This window comes from Drosophila melanogaster, chromosome 3R (genome assembly GCF_000001215.4).
Source record: "Drosophila melanogaster chromosome 3R".
Classification (NCBI taxonomy): Eukaryota; Metazoa; Arthropoda; class Insecta; order Diptera; family Drosophilidae; genus Drosophila; species Drosophila melanogaster.
Genome location: NT_033777.3, coordinates 11,957,438 through 11,974,946, shown reverse-complemented (window position 1 = coordinate 11,974,946; position 17,509 = coordinate 11,957,438). Strand labels below are relative to the sequence as shown.

The 17,509-nt window shown below is 45.5% G+C and overlaps 7 protein-coding genes across 13 annotated transcripts, besides 1 other annotated feature; 3 read left to right on the top strand and 4 right to left on the bottom strand.

Moving 5' to 3' along the window:
• Positions 1 to 36: 36 nt before the first annotated feature.
• On the top strand, positions 37 to 3,940 carry Tango9 (Transport and Golgi organization 9). Of its 2 annotated transcripts, none has more exons than NM_001316533.1 (4): positions 37 to 401; positions 490 to 637; positions 720 to 873; positions 935 to 3,940. In NM_001316533.1, exons 1-4 carry the CDS (start codon positions 334 to 336, stop codon positions 1,708 to 1,710), a joined length of 1,146 nt encoding a protein of 381 aa, NP_001303462.1. In that variant the 5' UTR covers positions 37 to 333; the 3' UTR covers positions 1,711 to 3,940. The 2 variants fall into 2 exon arrangements, with proteins under 2 accessions (NP_001303462.1, NP_650136.1); NM_141879.3 differs by having other exon boundaries at positions 935 to 1,857.
• Positions 2,051 to 3,253, bottom strand: GC2 (Glutamate Carrier 2). Of its 2 annotated transcripts, none has more exons than NM_141878.3 (3): positions 3,116 to 3,253; positions 2,919 to 3,053; positions 2,051 to 2,863 (listed from the first exon to the last, which is right to left on the bottom strand). In NM_141878.3, exon 3 carries the CDS (start codon positions 2,799 to 2,801, stop codon positions 2,079 to 2,081), a length of 723 nt encoding a protein of 240 aa, NP_650135.2. In that variant the 5' UTR covers positions 2,802 to 2,863; positions 2,919 to 3,053; positions 3,116 to 3,253; the 3' UTR covers positions 2,051 to 2,078. The 2 variants fall into 2 exon arrangements, with proteins under 2 accessions (NP_650135.2, NP_731657.2); NM_169443.3 differs by having other exon boundaries at positions 2,051 to 2,847.
• On the bottom strand, positions 3,261 to 7,239 carry GC1 (Glutamate Carrier 1). 2 transcript variants are annotated; one of them, NM_001275561.1, is made up of 6 exons: positions 7,060 to 7,239; positions 5,671 to 5,730; positions 4,718 to 4,852; positions 4,174 to 4,659; positions 3,973 to 4,113; positions 3,261 to 3,916 (listed from the first exon to the last, which is right to left on the bottom strand). In NM_001275561.1, exons 2-6 carry the CDS (start codon positions 5,727 to 5,729, stop codon positions 3,772 to 3,774), a joined length of 966 nt encoding a protein of 321 aa, NP_001262490.1. In that variant the 5' UTR covers position 5,730; positions 7,060 to 7,239; the 3' UTR covers positions 3,261 to 3,771. The 2 variants fall into 2 exon arrangements, with proteins under 2 accessions (NP_001262490.1, NP_650134.1); NM_141877.2 differs by having other exon boundaries at positions 3,469 to 3,916.
• Positions 7,240 to 7,255: 16 nt separating this feature from the next.
• CG12213 (uncharacterized protein) lies at positions 7,256 to 10,273 on the top strand. 4 transcript variants are annotated; one of them, NM_001275560.1, is made up of 5 exons: positions 7,256 to 7,759; positions 7,822 to 8,150; positions 8,208 to 8,459; positions 8,661 to 9,402; positions 9,461 to 10,273. In NM_001275560.1, exons 1-5 carry the CDS (start codon positions 7,600 to 7,602, stop codon positions 9,520 to 9,522), a joined length of 1,545 nt encoding a protein of 514 aa, NP_001262489.1. In that variant the 5' UTR covers positions 7,256 to 7,599; the 3' UTR covers positions 9,523 to 10,273. The 4 variants fall into 4 exon arrangements, with proteins under 4 accessions (NP_001262489.1, NP_731654.2, NP_650133.2 ...); NM_169442.3 differs by having other exon boundaries at positions 7,490 to 7,759; positions 8,208 to 8,492; NM_141876.4 differs by having other exon boundaries at positions 7,490 to 7,759; positions 9,461 to 9,581.
• Positions 10,121 to 11,823, bottom strand: aurA (aurora A). The gene is made up of 3 exons (NM_057401.4): positions 11,542 to 11,823; positions 11,177 to 11,477; positions 10,121 to 11,114 (listed from the first exon to the last, which is right to left on the bottom strand). The coding sequence occupies exons 1-3, from the start codon at positions 11,653 to 11,655 to the stop codon at positions 10,294 to 10,296; spliced, it is 1,236 nt and encodes a 411-aa protein (NP_476749.1). The 5' UTR covers positions 11,656 to 11,823; the 3' UTR covers positions 10,121 to 10,293.
• Positions 11,824 to 12,141: 318 nt separating this feature from the next.
• CG3281 (uncharacterized protein) lies at positions 12,142 to 14,064 on the top strand. Its single transcript, NM_141875.3, has 2 exons — positions 12,142 to 12,390; positions 12,444 to 14,064. The coding sequence occupies exons 1-2, from the start codon at positions 12,235 to 12,237 to the stop codon at positions 13,902 to 13,904; spliced, it is 1,617 nt and encodes a 538-aa protein (NP_650132.1). The 5' UTR covers positions 12,142 to 12,234; the 3' UTR covers positions 13,905 to 14,064.
• Positions 14,038 to 16,412, bottom strand: Hsp70Ab (Heat shock protein 70 Ab). Its single transcript, NM_080059.3, has one exon. It carries the CDS (start codon positions 16,156 to 16,158, stop codon positions 14,230 to 14,232), a length of 1,929 nt encoding a protein of 642 aa, NP_524798.2. The 5' UTR covers positions 16,159 to 16,412; the 3' UTR covers positions 14,038 to 14,229.
• A 399-nt stretch (positions 16,413 to 16,811) lies between these two features.
• Positions 16,812 to 17,509: part of a mobile genetic element that runs on past the window's edge.

The following is a 17,509-nucleotide window of genomic DNA, read 5'->3' as shown; positions in this document are numbered from 1 at the left end:
ATATTTTGTGTAGTATTTTTGCTAGCCTGTGCGGTCTCACTGTTGGCGAAAAAAAATAAACAAAAGTCCCGTAAAGACAAACTAATTCGCACTACTTGCAAAAAAATTACTAGTTACTTAGGTTTTTGACCTTGAAAAAGGTAAAGTTACTGGTTAATGACCACAACAACTCAAGTGGATTATATAGATCTGTGGAAGGGCAGTCAATTGACCGTCTGGCCGCACTTTTTTGCACTTATCACTGCGCAGTCACAATTGCAAATTGCACAAAGAACGTCAATATTTATAAATCGAATTAACGCTGCACCCGTCAAGTGAATCTTCCGCCGACGAATGGATCATCGTGTTTTCCTGTCGCTGATCTTTGTGCTCAGCGGCACCTTCAACGTTCTGGTGGTGAAGTGAGTACCAAAAGATCGCTTAATAATAGTAAGTAATAGTGCTAAATAAATGTGCACTCGATGCTGTGTGTGCGTGTACGCATTGCAGGTGGGCCAATCAACAACAGGTAATCGGCAGCGATGGAAAACTTCATGGATTTCAACATCCAGTGGTGTTCACACTGCTCATGTTCCTGGGCGAGTTCCTGTGCTTTGCGGTCTTCAAGGTGATCCGCCTGATCTCCAATCGTCGTGGAGTAAGTTCCAATGCCGGTTGGTTTATAATCGGCAAAGCTTTTGTATTTAAGGAACTTTTAATCATCTGGCAATCATACACAGGTTATATCCGATCTGGATAGCATCTTGTCGCAGGACAGCAGTGAGTTCCGCCCTGTTAGCATGCTATTGCCCACTTTGCTGGATGCGGCAGCCTCCATTCTGTTGTTCACCGGACTTTACTTGACTTACGCCACCAGCTTTCAGATGATAAGAGGTACTTCTATCAGACAGTGGCCTTGCTTATCATTACTTACGTCGCCTCATCTTTCCCGCAGGCGCCGCCCTGATCTTTGTGGGCATCTTTAGCACCATGTTTCTGAATCACACGCTGACCGGACGGCACTGGCTGGCCATCTTTACGATATCGTGCGGCCTGCTGGACATTATCAGTCTGGACGTCCATCGCGTTGAATACGACCTGGTCACGTTGCCTTACACGGACTACAAATCCATTCTGACCGGCGACTTACTCATCATCATTGCTGAAATTCTGCACGGACTGCAATATGTTTGCGAGGAGAAACAGCTAAAAACCTCGAATGTTGCTCCACTGCAAGCTGCTGGCTGGCAGGGAATCTTCGGCTTGGGCATCACCTCGATGCTGGCCATTTGCATGAACTTCCTGCCGAGCATTGATCCATTTAGCTGTAGTTCGCGTGCAGTTTTCGACGATTGGGGTGATCTCTTTGCGGCTCTGCAGGGGAGTATCTCATTGATTATGACTCTGATTGCCTTCACCATCTCATGTGCCATGTACAACTTCATTGGACTGTACATTGCGATGTACTCGTCCAGCGCCAACCGGCTTCTGGCCGATGGCCTACGCGTTTACTTCATCTGGGTGTTTGTGATTATCATGGAGTGGGAGTACATGAATCTGGTCACGATCATGGGCTTCCTCATCCTGCAAATGGGTATCATCCTCTACCGACAGGCCCTATTCCTCGACTGGTATCGAGCTGCAGTGGCCCGCTGGTATCGTGCTCGTTACGTGGATTTGGGTACTGAGAATGCGGCTGCTCCGAACAGCCGGCCAGCGGATGTGATCTAAGGTGACTGAGGAGTAGCTGAGGTGAAAGGATTGTGATGAGAGAGATGGGCTGCAAATCAACCCTGGGCTGATTCTTGAAGATTACTTATCGATTATATGTATAGATGCAATAAGAAAATACACACATTAAATGTTAATTGAGCTCCTAGAAGTCATTTCATTTCATTAAATTCTAAATATTGGTTTATATAGGATAATTCCTCTATGATGTAGCCGTCCAATTTGGGAAAGTTTCATACAGATAGCTTCAAACCTGGGGAACTAGCTTGTGTAGAAGACGGACGGATAAAACGGACATGGCTTAATCGACTCGGGGATAAAAAAATTCTTATTAATATGAGGGGGGGGAAGAGACCTTTAATTATAAGTTACACAGATTTCGTTCGCTCGATGCCCAGAATCTTCTCGCCCACACCCAAAAAATAAAACATTTGCGCGATACCAAATAGTGGAGCTAGCACCATTATCCGACATAGACCGCCCTTAAAGAATGCACTTATGCCCTCTTCCTTAAGGGTCCTATTTACACAGTCCATGATGCCTTTGAACTTCTTCTCGCCATCGGCCTGCAGTCGAGTCTTGACCACATCAAAAGGGGTGACCATAAAGGCAGAAGTCATGCCAGACAAGAGTCCAGCTATCAGAGACCAGTAGAAGACCGCTTCCCCAGAACCATCTGACTTGCGTGGCCCCTGGTCATTTATCCAGGCCATTAGCGGAAAGTACACCATCGAGAACGTAATATCCCGCACTCCAGTGGCGCCCACACCCTTGTATAAACCGAAGATTCCACGCTCACGAAGGAGCGTCTTGGTCAGACCCAAGGCCGTTATAGTTTTCACCTCTCGTCCTGCCGCTCGGTCGGCAGCAGCCACCCGCCCGGCGTCCTGCATCTGTATCTTGAGGAGCTCCATGGGCGTGGTGACCACGATCTGGAATAGCCCGGCCAGGCCCCCGGCCAAAGTAGCCCGTGACAACGGAATAACCCCGTCATCGGATGCCAGATGATACCGAAAGAAGTCGTTGGCGGTCAACTTGATGGCTTTCTCGGGCGTAATCAGCACGATGTTCACCGCTGAGCCTCTGTACATTCCAAAATAGCCTTCGCTGGCGATAGTCTTTCGGAAACAGTCGGCGCTAAGGCAATAGAGTTCTCCATTAGGCGGATAATAACAAAACACAACCCAAACCGAAAACCCAAAACTCACATGCTGGTGTACATGCGCTCTCCATTGGGACCTATTGTTTGGTTTTGCAGTCGCGTCTTAACCATGTCCAGTGGATAGACGCATGCCACTCCAATAATACCGGCGACGCCGCCATTTATAATTTTCGGAAAAACGCTGTGATGGGTTCGCAATTAAGTATAGGTTGTAGTATTAACCATATGGTAGAACTTATTAACTTAAACTTTTGTGGTTTTTTTTGCTCTTGGTTCTTTTGCTCAACTTGTTCCAACATTTTTTTTATAGGCCAAGAAATAATTAATGTTGTACGAAAATTTTGAATTTACATTAGTATATTTCGTTAGTTCAATTCTGACGGTTTTTATAAAGCATACAATTTCTCTAGTCATGTTCTTGAATGCCACTAAAAGTAAATTTCGCCTGGCAGCAAAGAAAAATGCATTACTAATACAATTTGATGCAGAACGTTCATGGCTAGCTGCGGATTGCTCGGGAAATAAAGACTAAATAGAGAGAGTATCCAAACACAACAGTTATAGACTATGATATTAACCAAAAATGTACATTATATCAGCGATTAATTTGCTTTATCTTATTGTCATTGGAGCATCAGTTATCTTCTGACATGGTCTAAATACATATGTAGTACATCGTTTGAGTAGTTTAAGAGGATTGGGGAAAACTTTAACAACTTCGCTGGCTGGCGCATCGTTCGATTACTTTAGCTTACTATAGAGACTTCACGATTACATTCATGGACAGCTTTAACAACATTTAAACACGATATACATACACATTCAATATTCAAAGAGAGTACATTTAAAATGCTTCGGTCTTGTCAATCCGCCTTGGCGCGCACTCATTCCAAGCCGCCCTACTTTTTCTGATAGCCCAGCAGGCCCTCGGCCACGCCCAGATAGTAGACCGTTTGAGCGATTCCGAACAGAGGAGCAATCACAATCATTCGGCACAGGCCGCCCTTGAAGAAGGCGGTGGGTCCCTCGTGCTTCAGTGTCTTACTATTGGAGAATTTATATGAGTTTAAGGATATATTGGCAACATTTCTTGAACTCACGTGATACAATCTGATATGCCCTTGAACTCCTTCTCACCGTCGGCCTTCTTAATCGCCTGCAGACGCGTCTTGACCACGTCGAAGGGATTAACTGCGAGGGCAGCGGTGGAACCGGCCGCCAAGCCCGCCAGGAAGGAGCACCTATTTAATTAGCATAAAATAAATATAAAAATGACAAATAGACAATTATGCTTTACTTACCAGAACACAGCCTCGCCAGATCCATCGTTTCGTCGTGGACCCAGGTCATTGAGAGTAGCGAAAAGGGGGAAGTAAATGATAGAGAAGGTGACATCTCGCAGTCCTGTGGCACCGATACCCTTGTACAGGCCAAAGATGCCCTTGTCCTTGATAAGCTGGGAAGCCAATTGGGTGGCCGACACCTTCTCCACCGTCTTGCCAGCCAATTTGGCCGCCGCCGCCACGCGACCCGCATCCTGCATCTGGATCTTGAGAAGCTCCATGGGCGTGGTGACGATAATTTGGAATGCACCGGCCAGACCGCCGGCAACCATCTGACTGGTCAGCGGAAGTTTGCCATCCTTGGTGGTCAGCTTGTGGCGGAAGTAATCGTTGGCGGTCAACTTGATGGCCTTCTCAGGTGTGATTAGCAGGATGTTCACGCCAGAGCCGCGGTACATGCCAAAGTATCCTTCGGCCTTGTACGTCTTGCGGAAGCAATCGAACCTACGAAGGTATTTCAAATTATAAAGCCATCTAGAGATTCATGCTTGCCTTTACTCACATGCTGTTGTACATGCGTTCGCCATTGGGTCCGATCTGCTGGTTTTGCAGCCTCGTCTTGACCAAGTCCAGTGGGAAGACGCATGTCACTCCGATGATTCCCGCAATTCCGCCGTTAATGATCTTCGGCAGCAGGCTGCAAATAGAAGGAATTAAATCGTTGGCAATTGACGCTATCTCATTATGCTTGGCTAATTGACAAATATTTGCACTGCGCTAACTTTGCATTCGCGCTGTGCAACAACAAAATGTAAACAATAGTCTTATTGGCTTTGAACTTGGCCCACATATACAATCAGGGCTCCTAAGAGACTACTATTGAACATACAATTAAAGCAGAGAAAAGGTCAAATGTGTTGATCATTAATAAGGAAGAAATATTTGGCGCACTGCCAAGGAAACATACATACTTATGTGTGATTGGTTATAATAGTACTATCTAGTCTTAGCTTGCTTCTATTTTCGGCTTGCATTTCTTTTTAAACAATCGACCAGAAGAAAAACAAAGTGCAAAATGCAATCATATTATGTCATAGTACTGCTATCCTTCTCTTCCGATTTGTCCTAGTTTTATTGCAACTATTTGAGGGAAATGTGGGTTGAAGGGGGAAAACTGTCTGATGGCTGAGGGCAAAGCACTTGAAAATGAAATGTGTATAAATGTCTATTCATGTGACGAGTCTTTAACGATGATAAACTCAAATACAGTGGATATTGGCTAAGGGAAACTAACTTTAAAACCAAGAACTTAGACTTTATTATTTTTGAGTTGAATAGCTATTAATCATAATATTTATTACACAAATGAACCCTTTGCGCTACCTTTGTTAATATAATTCCCAGGTGATTTTGTTTGGTTTGGCCGTGCAAAAATAGGTTTTGTAAAGCAAATATGTTTGTTTGTCTTTAAGATTAAATTACACAGGCTAATTGAAATGTTTATTGATAACTTACGCGAATTGCTGGTGCTGCGGCTGCGGCAGCGGCGTTGCGATGGTTGCACTGCTCGACATTCTGCGAAATACACACAACCATTAAAGATATACACATATGCTATATATGATGAGCAAACAAAGAATTGGTACAAACTAGTTTTTTTATAATTTGTAACAAAACAATAAAAATATAGAGAAAATTATATTATATTACTTCCAATAATAACTTAAACAATAAGTACATATGTATGTATATTTCTTTATCTCAAACAACTGATATATCTGTTGGATTATTTTAATATACGCATATAATATATATGTATATTTGAAAAGTTCTTTTTCGATGCTAACCGGTGGAATTTATCAAACAATACAATTTTTGGTTGTCAGGCAGTATAGAAATACCCAATTAAGATTGTACATATCTATATAAATTATGGTTAATGTTTTGATTGCTTAATGAAATGAGCGAACAATAACCGAACCATAAATGTTTACACTCATGTAAGTTAAACAACTGATAATGCTGTTGGGTGTTTATATCATATGGGCGAATACTTAATATAGGTTGGCGATAAGCCGAGAATGTGGGATCCAAAGTTTATTGACATGATCGGCGGACCCCACGGAGATTAGCAGCAAATGGATGGGCGCCATTAGTCGCTACTCGCGAATAAATGTTAAAATTGCTTCGTTAGCAAAATTACACGAAGGTGCAAATCGAAAAAGTTTATCAAAAAGTTTGCTGGCCATCTATATGCTCAACTCTCAAGGCCGAATAACGGGTTATCCACGCTGCGCAGACGATAAGAGTGTCTGAACTTGTTATCATTTCTCGTTTTTGGACAGAGTACCGCAAGCATAAAGATATCAGGTGGAAGAAATATCTCAAGCATAAAGATATCAGGTTGAAGAATACCGATGGGGTGAAATAATAGTTTATAGCTGAATCTATAAACTTCCGAAGATAAAAATAAGTGTAGATTGCGGCACCTAACAGTAAATGGCAGTCCAGTTATTGATTATTGCCCAAATGTTTGGGAACTCGTGGGGGCGGGGGGCTTGCCGTTTTACGGCGACGTTTTTTCCCCGTGTGCGTGGTTCACCTGGCGGACAGGTGAGATTCACACAACTGATACTGGACTACTATTGTTAATGTTATTGGTGGCACACTTATTCCAGATTGGCTGCACTGGAGGAGCAACCACTTGTGCGGACTTTACGTAATTCACGGTGTTTACCACCGCCATCGAGCACCTTTATTAAATTAATTTGATTGCCACTCTCTCTCTCGCTGCGCTACGTATATGCGTTCGCGTGCGAAACTCTCCCAAATGTTTAAATAAATTCCACCGAACACCCCGCGGAAAAGTGAGGGCATCAATCGTAGCCGAGATATTGAACTCACTTTGCACTAGTTGCTGAAAAGCTCGATTAATTGACTCCGGTTACTTTGAACTTAACGGCTGCTGCGGACAAGCAACACTTATTTGCGGCTAATTAAGCTAAATTAAAAATATTTATTGATATTCTCTTCGCGCGTCGCCGTCGATTCTGGTCAGCGGAGTGACCGTTTCGACACCTTTGAAATATATCTACGGCTCAAATTGGCTATCGCCTGGTGCCAAGCTGGTCACACCGGCACCTTGAGCTTGCCTTGTTAAAAACATAGCAAGCCTTAAAAATTAAATAAAAAAAAGGAATTCAACAATTATATTATTGCAAAGAACTGCGAACATTCATAATTCAGAACCTTTTAAAATTTCAAAGGGGATAAAAATAAAGTATAAAAAAATAATACAACTAAATTCATCGATAGGCAATCGCTACTATCGTTACGACGATACCATCGTACCAGCTCTAAAGCAAAACAAGAAGAAAAACCATTCTTTTTCTGCAAAGGAAATAGTTGCAATTTGTTGATTTACTAGCTTAAATCGAGTGTAAAATGAGTTCGGCTCGCTTCGCGCGCTCAGGGCGCGTCCGTATCTGCATCCTGATGAGCATGTTCATCGTGCTCATCATGATGATTGTTATCTACCAAATGTCCCAACACCAATTGGACGAGAGCCGCGCCTTCCAAGAGGGCCTCAGTGTCCAGATGCAATGTGGGTCTATTGTTTCTATCTTGTTTTGTCCATATGCCGACTGATTATGGTGATATCCACAGCCCTGAATGCCGAAAAACTTACCGCCGAGAAGAGAATGAGCGCGCTGCGCTCGGAAAAGATGACCCTGCAGGAGCAGTACGAGGGTCAGTTGGCGGAGGCACTGCAGAAGCAGCACGACACGGAACACGCACTGCAGGAGAAGTTCGACGCTCAGGTGGAAAAGTACAAGCTGCTGGAGATTAAGTACACCAACCTGGAGGCCGAGTTCGTCAAGAGCAAGAAGAAACACATCGAGGACACGAACGCTTTCGACCAAAAGCTGCAAAAGGTCCTGGCGGATCTTCATAAGGACAAGGCCAGCAAGGAGCGCGAGGTGGCTGCCTGGAAGGTATGCTTTTCTAATACATCCAAGTAAATTTCTTCACCATATCTACTTATGCTCCAGGAAAAGCTGGACAAGCTACAGCGCGATGGTGAGCACAAGATTCACGCCCTGGAAGCCACAATTGCGGAATTCAAGACCAACTGCAACTATGTACCTAAAGTCCAGCCCGCCGAGGCACCGGTCCAGGGACACCAGCAGCAACTGAATAAGCCCGCCGAGCAGATGCCCACCACGCACCACTCAAATCCTGCCCAGCTAGCGCACAGCATTGAAAAGCCCCGCAACGAGAAGTCCTTCGATGCCCAAGTGCAAGTGAGTGAAGGCCTCTACAGGATTGGCGGCGGGGTAAATCTGCTAGCAACTAACCCAAAACAAAACCTAACAAACGCGTCTACTAACTTCACACTTAAGAGTAACGGTGACGGAACCCAAGAGCAGCCGCAACTGCCTCTGCAGCCTTTTGCCGTGTCCAACAACCACAGCCTCATACTAAACTCTGTTGAAAACTTTCAGATTGTGCCCAAATCGGTCAGTGAGAAGCAACAGCAGGAGGAGCCGCAACTATCCGGCGGTCCTGTTTCCCCGTTAAGTGCACCCCGCAAGAGCAGCACCCAAGCCTCAGTGGGCAGCGCTTCGGACAAGAAAGCCGGTGATGCCCCCAACGCATCTGTAGCCCCAAAAGTTAGTAGCAGCGGCCTTCCCCCGCTTGCAGTGCCACCAGCGAAGACTGAGCGCAAACTTCCCGAAAACGTGGCTCCCATTCCCGAGAACTTTGAAGACAAAGCGGATACTAAGGGCGACGCTGTCGATGTAGACAACGCCGCCGAAGACCTGCCGAAGAACGAGAACAACAATCGTTACGCCAACGCAGTAAATGATATGGAGGGCAACAAAAATGTAGGCGTAGCTCCCAAACCCATCGAGGATTCGGGCGCTCACGAAGTTAAGGATGCGTTAAACGAGCCTAGCTTTAATTTGCCCGCCGCTGGTGGCGGCCAGAATTTCTTCGATGGCGAATTGCCGGCACCTGGTCCCGGACCCGTTCCCGATGAAACGGCCAAACAGATGGCCGAGGCAGCCGGTGCCGGAGGAGGTGGCGACGGAGATGACGACGACGATGTGGGTGATGTGGCCGTGAAACAGCCACAGCATTTGCTCGATACAGACAATCTAAACAACGAAATCGTTGCTGACCAGGGTAAGGAGTTCGCCGAAGGCATCCACCTGGAAGACGGCATGGATGAAGATCAAGATGGTGAGTGGAAGTGCTCACAAATCGGAATAAATGCTTAACACTTTAACTTAAATTGCAGAGGACGACTATTCCAATGGTGGTGCAGCACGCAAGAAGGGAGGCGAGGTTATTAGACACTAAGTAAGATAATTTTCTATTAATATTGAGCGGCAAGTGTGCAAAGGCTTAGAAACCCCTTTATATTAAAGCCGTGCTCGGTAAGCCATAGATTCTAGGGTTAATCATAACGAAATGTCGCAAATCGATCATTGAAATTTGTACGTTAATTGAAGATTATAAATCAAAATCTATCCTGGCTTGAGCACGCCCTAAGCTATTTAGTTTGTAAGTTAAGTTCAACGTCATGACTACCATCATTTCGTTAATAGCAAATGAAGAACAAGAAATTAAAACTCGCAGGAAATACAATACTCTGAGATGGAGCTACGAACAAATGCAGACAGATTTAAAATGAAGACTGTTTCAGTTCTGCCTTGCAAATTATTAGTCCCGAATTAGCAGTAATCGAAATCGTTGCTAAATCCTTACAAGTTTCATTAACAAATATACTCTATATACTTGGTTTTCTGTGATAAAAATAAACGCTGCGCTGCATTTGGGCAATGTTGCCTGTTTTTTTTGTCGCTGCCTACACGTTTCACTTCTGCATTTGCAATTCCGTCAACCCATTTCGCTAGAGATTAGGTAGCTACATAAGATAGGAGTGTACGCTAGCATTCGAAAACACACACAAACTTTATTGCTAATGATAATAATAAACTTAATTGATAAATGTTAATTTCTCGTATCTATATAAATGAAAATTTATGATGCCATAATTAAATTACGCGGGGAGCCCTAAACTAAAAATGTAATTAAAAGGAATTAACTGAAAATTAAACAAGAATGTGTTCACTGCGTGTGCGCCAGGATCCAAGGATGCACCATCACCTGATCCAGCGGTAGGCGGTGCTGCGGATTAAGGACCAGCAGCTTGGAAATGAGATGGGATGCTGCCTTGGAAATGTGCTCCGGCAGTTTGTAGTCCACCTTGAGAATCTTCTTGTAGGTCTCGTCATAGTTCTTCGAGTAGAAGGGAGCGTGGCCCACTAGCAGCTCAAAGCAGAGCACACCCAGGCTCCATAGATCCACGTTTTTCGTGTGCGGCTTGCCCTGAACCATTTCGGGTGGCAAGTAGTCGACAGTGCCGCACAGTGTCATGCGCATGGAGTTCGGCTCGTGCACGGACCAACCGAAGTCGGCGATCTTCAGGACGCCCTTGTGCCCGAGCAGCAAGTTCTCCGGCTTGATGTCCCTGTGTATGATGTCCCGCTCATGCAGATAGAGCAGCGCCGAGCACAACGCCTGAATATAGGTGGCCGACTGGCGTTCATCGAAACGTTTCATCGGCTGTGCCTGCAAGGCGTTGAAAAGCGTTCCTTGTGGCGCATACTCCAAGATCAGATATATGCGCACGTCGTCGTGAAAGTAGGCATACAGACGCAGGATATGCGGATGACGTAGGTGCGATTGTATCTCGATCTCACGACGCACCTGGTGCTCCACATTGGACTCGCCAATCTGGCGCTTAAAGAGCACTTTTAGGGCCACCACGAACTGGGATTCCTTTTCCCGCGCCAAATAAACGTTGCCAAACTTGCCCCGTCCCAGCAGGCGACCAATATCAAAGTTGTTGAGCTCCCAGGTCTTCTTCGGCTTCTGGGGCTGGGTTTCTGCAGAAAATTACAATTGAGTTTGGTAATTGCAAAAGATTACAGCTGAACCATTAACCCACCAGTCTTGGTTTTCTCTTTTTCAGCGGAGCTGCTGGCCGCACCCAGTTCCTTGGAGGATTCAGAGCTCGCAGCAGTGGGTTTCTGCTTGGAAAGTGACTCAGGCTTCTTGATAGGTGCTACTGGAGCCGGAGCAGCAAACTCTGATGTGGTCTTCTTCACGGACGGCACCATGGGTTTTTGGAAGTTGTTTCCTTCGGAGGAAGCTATGGAATTGGAGCCTCCTAGGCCTGGCTTCCTGATCAAAGCGCCAGAGGATCCTGGCAAGGGTTTGCTAGCTGGAGCCATATTCTCGCTGTTGGGCTGTATCACAATGGTACCAAATAAGAGTTTCAGCTGCACTCCAGAGATTTACCACTTAACGTACCTTCTTTCCCAATAGCAAGTTCTTTTGCATATTGTGCACTGCAGCTGATTTTTCTGGCATTCTGTGCGGAGCATTTTCCTTGGGACGCAGCACATGGTCAGACGGATGGGACATGACGGCACAGGCACTCGACAACTAACAGAACAGATTACAATTTTGGTCAGTTAACAATGAAAGCCGATATTGGGTAAAACATTCACGACTCCCGGGATCCTGTGAAAATAAAATGCCGTTCGTTTGAATTGTGAAGCGGGCGTGTGCGTGATGAGGCGAATGGCAAGTGTGCGATACTATCGGTTGGTTGAAGAATATCGTGACTTTGTAGTGTTAGAAAATGTTATATTGTGTATTATTTCAATTTGAAATCAAGAGAATTATTGAATAGTGCTCTAAACTTTGGCATTTATGTTATTTTAACCTTAATTTCTATCTCTATACAAATACATCTATCAAAGCGTCTTAATTTTGAAAATATGTTAATTCGTCGCACTTTATTTTGATTAACCGGACGATAGACTATCGGAAGATATTTATAAATATCGTTAATTGTGTACATCTCAATTCCAATATTTTTTATTTCTGGTGACTGTGAACCAGAACAGCTGTGATTTTATCGGGCATCTCTGAACATCAGGTGTTATTAACAAGCAAAGTTTTTATTGGAATTCGTCGTTTATGATATGATGCCGAATCATGGACACACCGGAGATCCACGTAAATATAAGCTCGCAGACTTGCCGCGTCTGCCTGGAGACGCACGAGACCAATCTGTATGTCCACGATGAAATCAAATACAACGACCTTAAGTTGGAGCTCTGGCAGTTGTTGGAGGCAGTTTCCAAATTGAAGGTAAAGAGCTACAATTTCAAGAAACTTCGAAAAATAAGTTCAATTATTTCCAGTGGACATGGACGGACCCAAATCTGCCTATGCATCTGTGTCAAAATTGCGCCCGCCGGCTGATCGGCGCCTATGAGTTCATCGTCGAAGTGGAAAACGCCCATGAAACTTTACAGAATCTCTTCGAGCAACAGGAAGTTGCTGCCAAGCCGGATGAAGTTCATGTGGATGTCGTGGAGCTTATAGACCAAGACGATGTGGTCAGTATGGCACAATACCTGTCCACGTCTTTTGCCGAACAGCACGTGGAAATGGAGGAGAAGTATGGAGACCAAGACTGTTCAGCTTTTACTTCAGATGTGGGCGAAGAGCCACTCTATGCGAGCGAGGATCGTGATGATGAGCCTGAAGACTCCTTTCAGCTGAAGCCTCGGCCAGATGAAATAGAAAACAGAGAATTGTCGCGACCTTCCCAGCTGGGCAGTCGTTTGAACCATTCGGCGAACTTCATCTACAAGTGCGCCGTCTGTCCGCGTGTCTTTGCCAAAAGTGAATCTCTGACTCGTCATTTTTCCCAAGCCCACAAACTGACAGCGGACGTGGCCGCCATGAAGCTGGCCAACGAGAGCTGCGGCACCGGTCTGCTAACCTGTGAGCACTGTCCGCGGACATTCAAGCGTCAGGACACACTCCGGCGACACATGCAGGCATTCCATCCCGACGCAATCGCATTGGAACCCGAAGAAACGACGGACAATTCCGCCCGAAAACGCATAGCTAAGCGGCGAGACTGTCCGCACTGTGGCCTGAGCTTTCCCGTATCTAGCCTTACCATCCACATTCGGCGACATACGGGCGATAATCCGTACAAGTGCGATCAATGCGAGAAGGCCTTTCCGCGCAGCCAAGATCTTAGTCTTCACATGCGTCAGCACACCGGCGAGCGTCCCAGTGAGTGCAAGATCTGCTCCAAGAAGTTTATTTCGCAGAACAAGCTGGCGCGACACATGCGATTGCACACGGGTCAAAGGCCGTACTCCTGCAAAATGTGCAGCAAGAGCTTTGTGCAGTCCAACGACCTTAAGATCCATATGCGGCGCCACACGGGCGAGCGACCATATCAGTGTGGAGTGTGCGGCGAGAGCTTTGTGTGCGGTTCGCACCTGAATATCCATCGTAACCGAAAGGGACATCTGATTGCTGTGATTCCGGGCAATGAAGTAGAGGCAAATTTTGCTGCTGATCCTTATGTAAATGCTAGGGTCAACCAGCGCCGTTCGGAGGATATAGAGCGTATGCGCCTGCAACGCATTCCCGAAAACCAATTGCAACAGAGACTGGAAAATCTCCCCAAACCGGATGTCCCGGCTATGTGCTACAAATGCGGTGTCTGCGAACAGAAATTCAAAAGTGGAGCTCTCCTGACCGTCCATCGCAATAAAATGAGCCATTATGAGATCGAAAGGGTCTACGAAAATCCGTTCGGAAAAAATCAGAAAATCATCAAAGCCGAATATAATTAAAATGTATTACTAGCTAAAGAAATCATCACTAATATAGAATGTAGAATGAACCCATGTATATTAGATACTAATTGTATCGTAAGACTTTCAAAAGTCTACAAAACATTAAATGACAAGTTGACTTTAAATTTCAAATAAATAATTTATTTTTTCTATAAGCAATAACATTTTTGCTAAATTAAGACTTGGTAATTAGGTAATACTATTGTTGTTCTATGGAATATTCGATCGAAACATTCTTATCAGTCTCAAAAACTTAAAACAAACTTATAATATAACCCATATGTTATAACCCATTGATGAACAAAAATTAGACTCTTTGGCCTTAGTCGACCTCCTCGACCGTGGGTCCAGAGTAGCCTCCAAATCCTCCCGCCTGCTGGCCGCAGTTTGCTCCCGGACCACCAGCTCCAGCTCCCGCACCCTGCTGATGCATCTTGGTCATGATGGGGGAGCAGTGGCGGGTGAGCTCCTCCAGCTTGTGGTCGAACTCCTCCTTCTCGGCAGTGGTGTTGCTGTCCAGCCACCGGATAGTGTCGTTGCACTTGTCCAAGACGGAGTTCTTGTCAGCCTCGTCCAATTTGCCAGCAGGTGCCTGTTCCACGGCCTGCTTCACATTGAAGACGTAGCTCTCCAGGGCATTTCTAGAGGTTATTCGCTGGCGATGCTTCTCGTCCTCGTCGGCGTACTTTTCAGCCTCGTTCACCATGCGATCAATCTCGGCCTGCGAGAGCCGTCCCTTGTCGTTCTTGATCGTGATGTTCTTGGCCTTGCCCGTGCTCATCTCCTTGGCGCTGACGTTCAGGATTCCATTGGCGTCCAAGTCGAAGGTAACTTCTATCTGGGGCACACCCCTTGGTGCAGGTGGAATGCCGGACAGATCGAAGGTGCCCAATGCATTGTTGTCCTTCGTCATCGCACGTTCGCCCTCATACACCTGAATGGAGACTCCGGGCTGGTTGTCCGCGTATGTGGAGAACGTCTTAGTCTGCTTGCACGGAATGCGGCAGTTGCGCTCGATCAGCTTGGTCATTACACCTCCAGCGGTCTCAATTCCCAATGAAAGTGGGGCCACGTCCACCAGCAGCACGTCCTGGATCTTGCCGCTCTGGTCTCCGCTGAGGATAGCGGCCTGCACAGCAGCTCCGTATGCAACTGCCTCGTCTGGGTTGATGGATAGGTTGAGGTTCTTGCCGTGGAAGAAGTCCTGCAGCAGACTTTGCACCTTGGGAATGCGAGTGGATCCGCCGACGAGCACGATGTCGTGGATCTGACCCTTATCCATCTTGGCATCGTTGAGGGCCTTCTCCACAGGCTGCAGGGTGTTGCGGAAGAGGTCCGCGCACAGCTCCTCAAACCTGGCGCGGCTCACTTTGGTGTAGAAGTCTTGGCCCTCAAACAGTGCGTCAATCTCGATGGTGGCCTCCGTGCTGGAGGAGAGTGTGCGCTTGGCCCGTTCAGCTGCTGTTCTGAGGCGTCGTAGGGCGCGAGGGTTGGAGCGCAGATCCTTCTTGTACTTGCGCTTGAACTCGTCCGCCAGATGAGTGACTAGCCGGTTGTCAAAGTCCTCGCCGCCCAAGTGTGTGTCTCCGGCGGTGGAGCGCACCTCGAACAGTGATCCCTCGTCGATGGTCAGGATGGAGACATCGAAGGTGCCGCCGCCCAAGTCGAAGATAAGCACATTGCGCTCACCCTTGAGGTTCTTGTCCAGTCCGTAGGCCAGTGCTGCCGCCGTGGGCTCATTGATGATGCGGAGCACATTCAGGCCGGCGATGTGACCGGCGTCTTTGGTAGCCTGGCGCTGGGAGTCGTTGAAGTAGGCTGGAACTGTGATGACTGCGTCTGTGATGCTCTCGCCCAGATATGCCTCCGCCGTCTCCTTCATCTTGGTCAGTACCATCGAGCTGATCTCCTCGGGGGCAAATCTCTTGGACTCACCCTTATACTCCACCCCGATCTTGGGCTTTCCGCCGTCGCTTACAACCTTGAAAGGCCAGTGCTTCATGTCCTCTGCGATCTTGGGGTCGTCGTATTTTCGGCCGATCAGTCGCTTGGCGTCAAACACTGTGTTTCTGGGGTTCATGGCCACCTGGTTCTTAGCCGGATCGCCGATGAGGCGTTCCGAATCTGTGAAAGCCACGTAGGACGGCGTGGTGCGGTTGCCCTGGTCGTTGGCGATAATCTCCACCTTGCCATGTTGGTAGACACCCACGCAGGAGTAGGTGGTGCCCAGATCGATTCCAATAGCAGGCATTGTGTGTGAGTTCTTCTTCCTCGGTAACGACTTGTTGAAAGTATTCAGAGTTCTCTTCTTGTCTTCAATAATTACTTCTTGGTTGATTTCAGTAGTTGCAGTTTTTAGTTTAATTACTTGGTTGTTGGTTACTTTTAATTGATTCACTTTAACTTGCACTTTATTGCAGATTGTTTAGCTTGTTCAGCTGCGCTTGTTTGTTTGCTTAGCTTTCGCTTAGCGATGTGTTCACTTTGCTTGTTTGAATAGAATTGACTCTCCGTCGACGAAGCTCCTCTATTTATACTCCGGCGCTCTTTTCGCGAACATTCGAGGCGCGCTCTCTCGAAGCAACGAGAACAGTGCGCCGTTTACTGTGTGACAGAGTGAGAGAGCAATAGTACAAAGAGGGAGAGTCACAAAACGAATAGAGAATAACGGCCAGAGAAATTTCTCGAGTTTTCTTTCTGCCAAACAAATGACCTACCGCAACAACCAGTTTGTTTTGGGATTCTAGAATATTCGCTTTATTTTGGAAATTTCTTTATAAATACGGCTGCTTAAGTTAATTATGTTAGAGATAATCGCAGAGCTAGGTTATGCTTATGGTGCCGACTATGGCTTATTTTTCGGCGCAGCCAATCCAATAAACCAATAAATGCCCATTCGGCATACAGTTTGTCAAGAAACTGTTTACACACCGTGAAATAAGTTGAATTTTTGACTTTAAAGGTCAAAATAAGGGGTTATTTGTTTAATTAAACGCAATTTTTTTATGAAATATGATTAAACAATATTTATTTTACTTATAAATTAAAAAACAAATTCAAAATTTCAAATATACAAGAAAATAAACAACAAATTTCAAGTTTACACAATTTTGAGAGTGTCAAGAAACTCTGTAGGTATTAAATATTAGTTTGGCCTTTGAGTTGAGGAACTCCATTATTAAAGGACTTTCTTCTGTTTTAATATAGGATACAATTTAAGGATCCGGAAAATGTATTAGAATTTAGTTGCTACTTTTTTTTACATATGTATGTATGTATGTACATATGTTGCTTATGCGGATAGCTCCAGTCAATGAGGCAAGCCTATTATTTTTATAGCCGTAGATTCATTGAATTAAATATTTACATATGTACATATGTATGTACATATATACATATACATATATTATGTATGTATTTATACATATGCCTTAGAAAGTTGAGACAGAATATGTACACATTATAACCAGAACAGATTTTATTTACATTGCCACGCCCCTTTGAGTTGTAACCATCCCAAAAATCTGTAAAGCTCCCAGATTATACAAAATTTTAATTGGTTTAAATGTAAATACCGCGCTTACAAATGTACAAGTACATAC

What these genes read in the sequence shown, in the direction of transcription:
- CG3281 (NM_141875.3), top strand. Translation starts at nt 12,235, where the DNA reads ATGGACACACCGGAGATCCACGTAAATATAAGCTCGCAGACTTGCCGC. An exon ending in AGGCAGTTTCCAAATTGAAG is followed by an intron (nt 12,391 to 12,443) that starts GTAAAGAGCTAC and finishes AATTATTTCCAG; the next exon opens with TGGACATGGACGGACCCAAA.
- Tango9 (NM_001316533.1), top strand. Translation starts at nt 334, where the DNA reads ATGGATCATCGTGTTTTCCTGTCGCTGATCTTTGTGCTCAGCGGCACC. An exon ending in TGATCTCCAATCGTCGTGGA is followed by an intron (nt 638 to 719) that starts GTAAGTTCCAAT and finishes AATCATACACAG; the next exon opens with GTTATATCCGATCTGGATAG. An exon ending in CAGCTTTCAGATGATAAGAG is followed by an intron (nt 874 to 934) that starts GTACTTCTATCA and finishes TCTTTCCCGCAG; the next exon opens with GCGCCGCCCTGATCTTTGTG.
- CG12213 (NM_001104284.2), top strand. Translation starts at nt 7,600, where the DNA reads ATGAGTTCGGCTCGCTTCGCGCGCTCAGGGCGCGTCCGTATCTGCATC. An exon ending in CCTCAGTGTCCAGATGCAAT is followed by an intron (nt 7,760 to 7,821) that starts GTGGGTCTATTG and finishes TGATATCCACAG; the next exon opens with CCCTGAATGCCGAAAAACTT. An exon ending in CATGGATGAAGATCAAGATG is followed by an intron (nt 9,403 to 9,460) that starts GTGAGTGGAAGT and finishes CTTAAATTGCAG; the next exon opens with AGGACGACTATTCCAATGGT.
- aurA (NM_057401.4), bottom strand. Translation starts at nt 11,655, where the DNA reads ATGTCCCATCCGTCTGACCATGTGCTGCGTCCCAAGGAAAATGCTCCG. An exon ending in ACTTGCTATTGGGAAAGAAG is followed by an intron (nt 11,478 to 11,541) that starts GTACGTTAAGTG and finishes ATTGTGATACAG; the next exon opens with CCCAACAGCGAGAATATGGC. An exon ending in AAAAGAGAAAACCAAGACTG is followed by an intron (nt 11,115 to 11,176) that starts GTGGGTTAATGG and finishes AATTTTCTGCAG; the next exon opens with AAACCCAGCCCCAGAAGCCG.
- GC2 (NM_169443.3), bottom strand. Translation starts at nt 3,171, where the DNA reads ATGTTGGAACAAGTTGAGCAAAAGAACCAAGAGCAAAAAAAACCACAA. An exon ending in AAAAAACCACAAAAGTTTAA is followed by an intron (nt 3,054 to 3,115) that starts GTTAATAAGTTC and finishes AACCCATCACAG; the next exon opens with CGTTTTTCCGAAAATTATAA. An exon ending in GAGCGCATGTACACCAGCAT is followed by an intron (nt 2,848 to 2,918) that starts GTGAGTTTTGGG and finishes CTATTGCCTTAG; the next exon opens with CGCCGACTGTTTCCGAAAGA.
- GC1 (NM_001275561.1), bottom strand. Translation starts at nt 5,729, where the DNA reads ATGTCGAGCAGTGCAACCATCGCAACGCCGCTGCCGCAGCCGCAGCAC. An exon ending in TCTGGCGAGGCTGTGTTCTG is followed by an intron (nt 4,114 to 4,173) that starts GTAAGTAAAGCA and finishes CTAATTAAATAG; the next exon opens with GTGCTCCTTCCTGGCGGGCT. An exon ending in GGCATATCAGATTGTATCAC is followed by an intron (nt 3,917 to 3,972) that starts GTGAGTTCAAGA and finishes ATTCTCCAATAG; the next exon opens with TAAGACACTGAAGCACGAGG.
- Hsp70Ab (NM_080059.3), bottom strand. Translation starts at nt 16,158, where the DNA reads ATGCCTGCTATTGGAATCGATCTGGGCACCACCTACTCCTGCGTGGGT.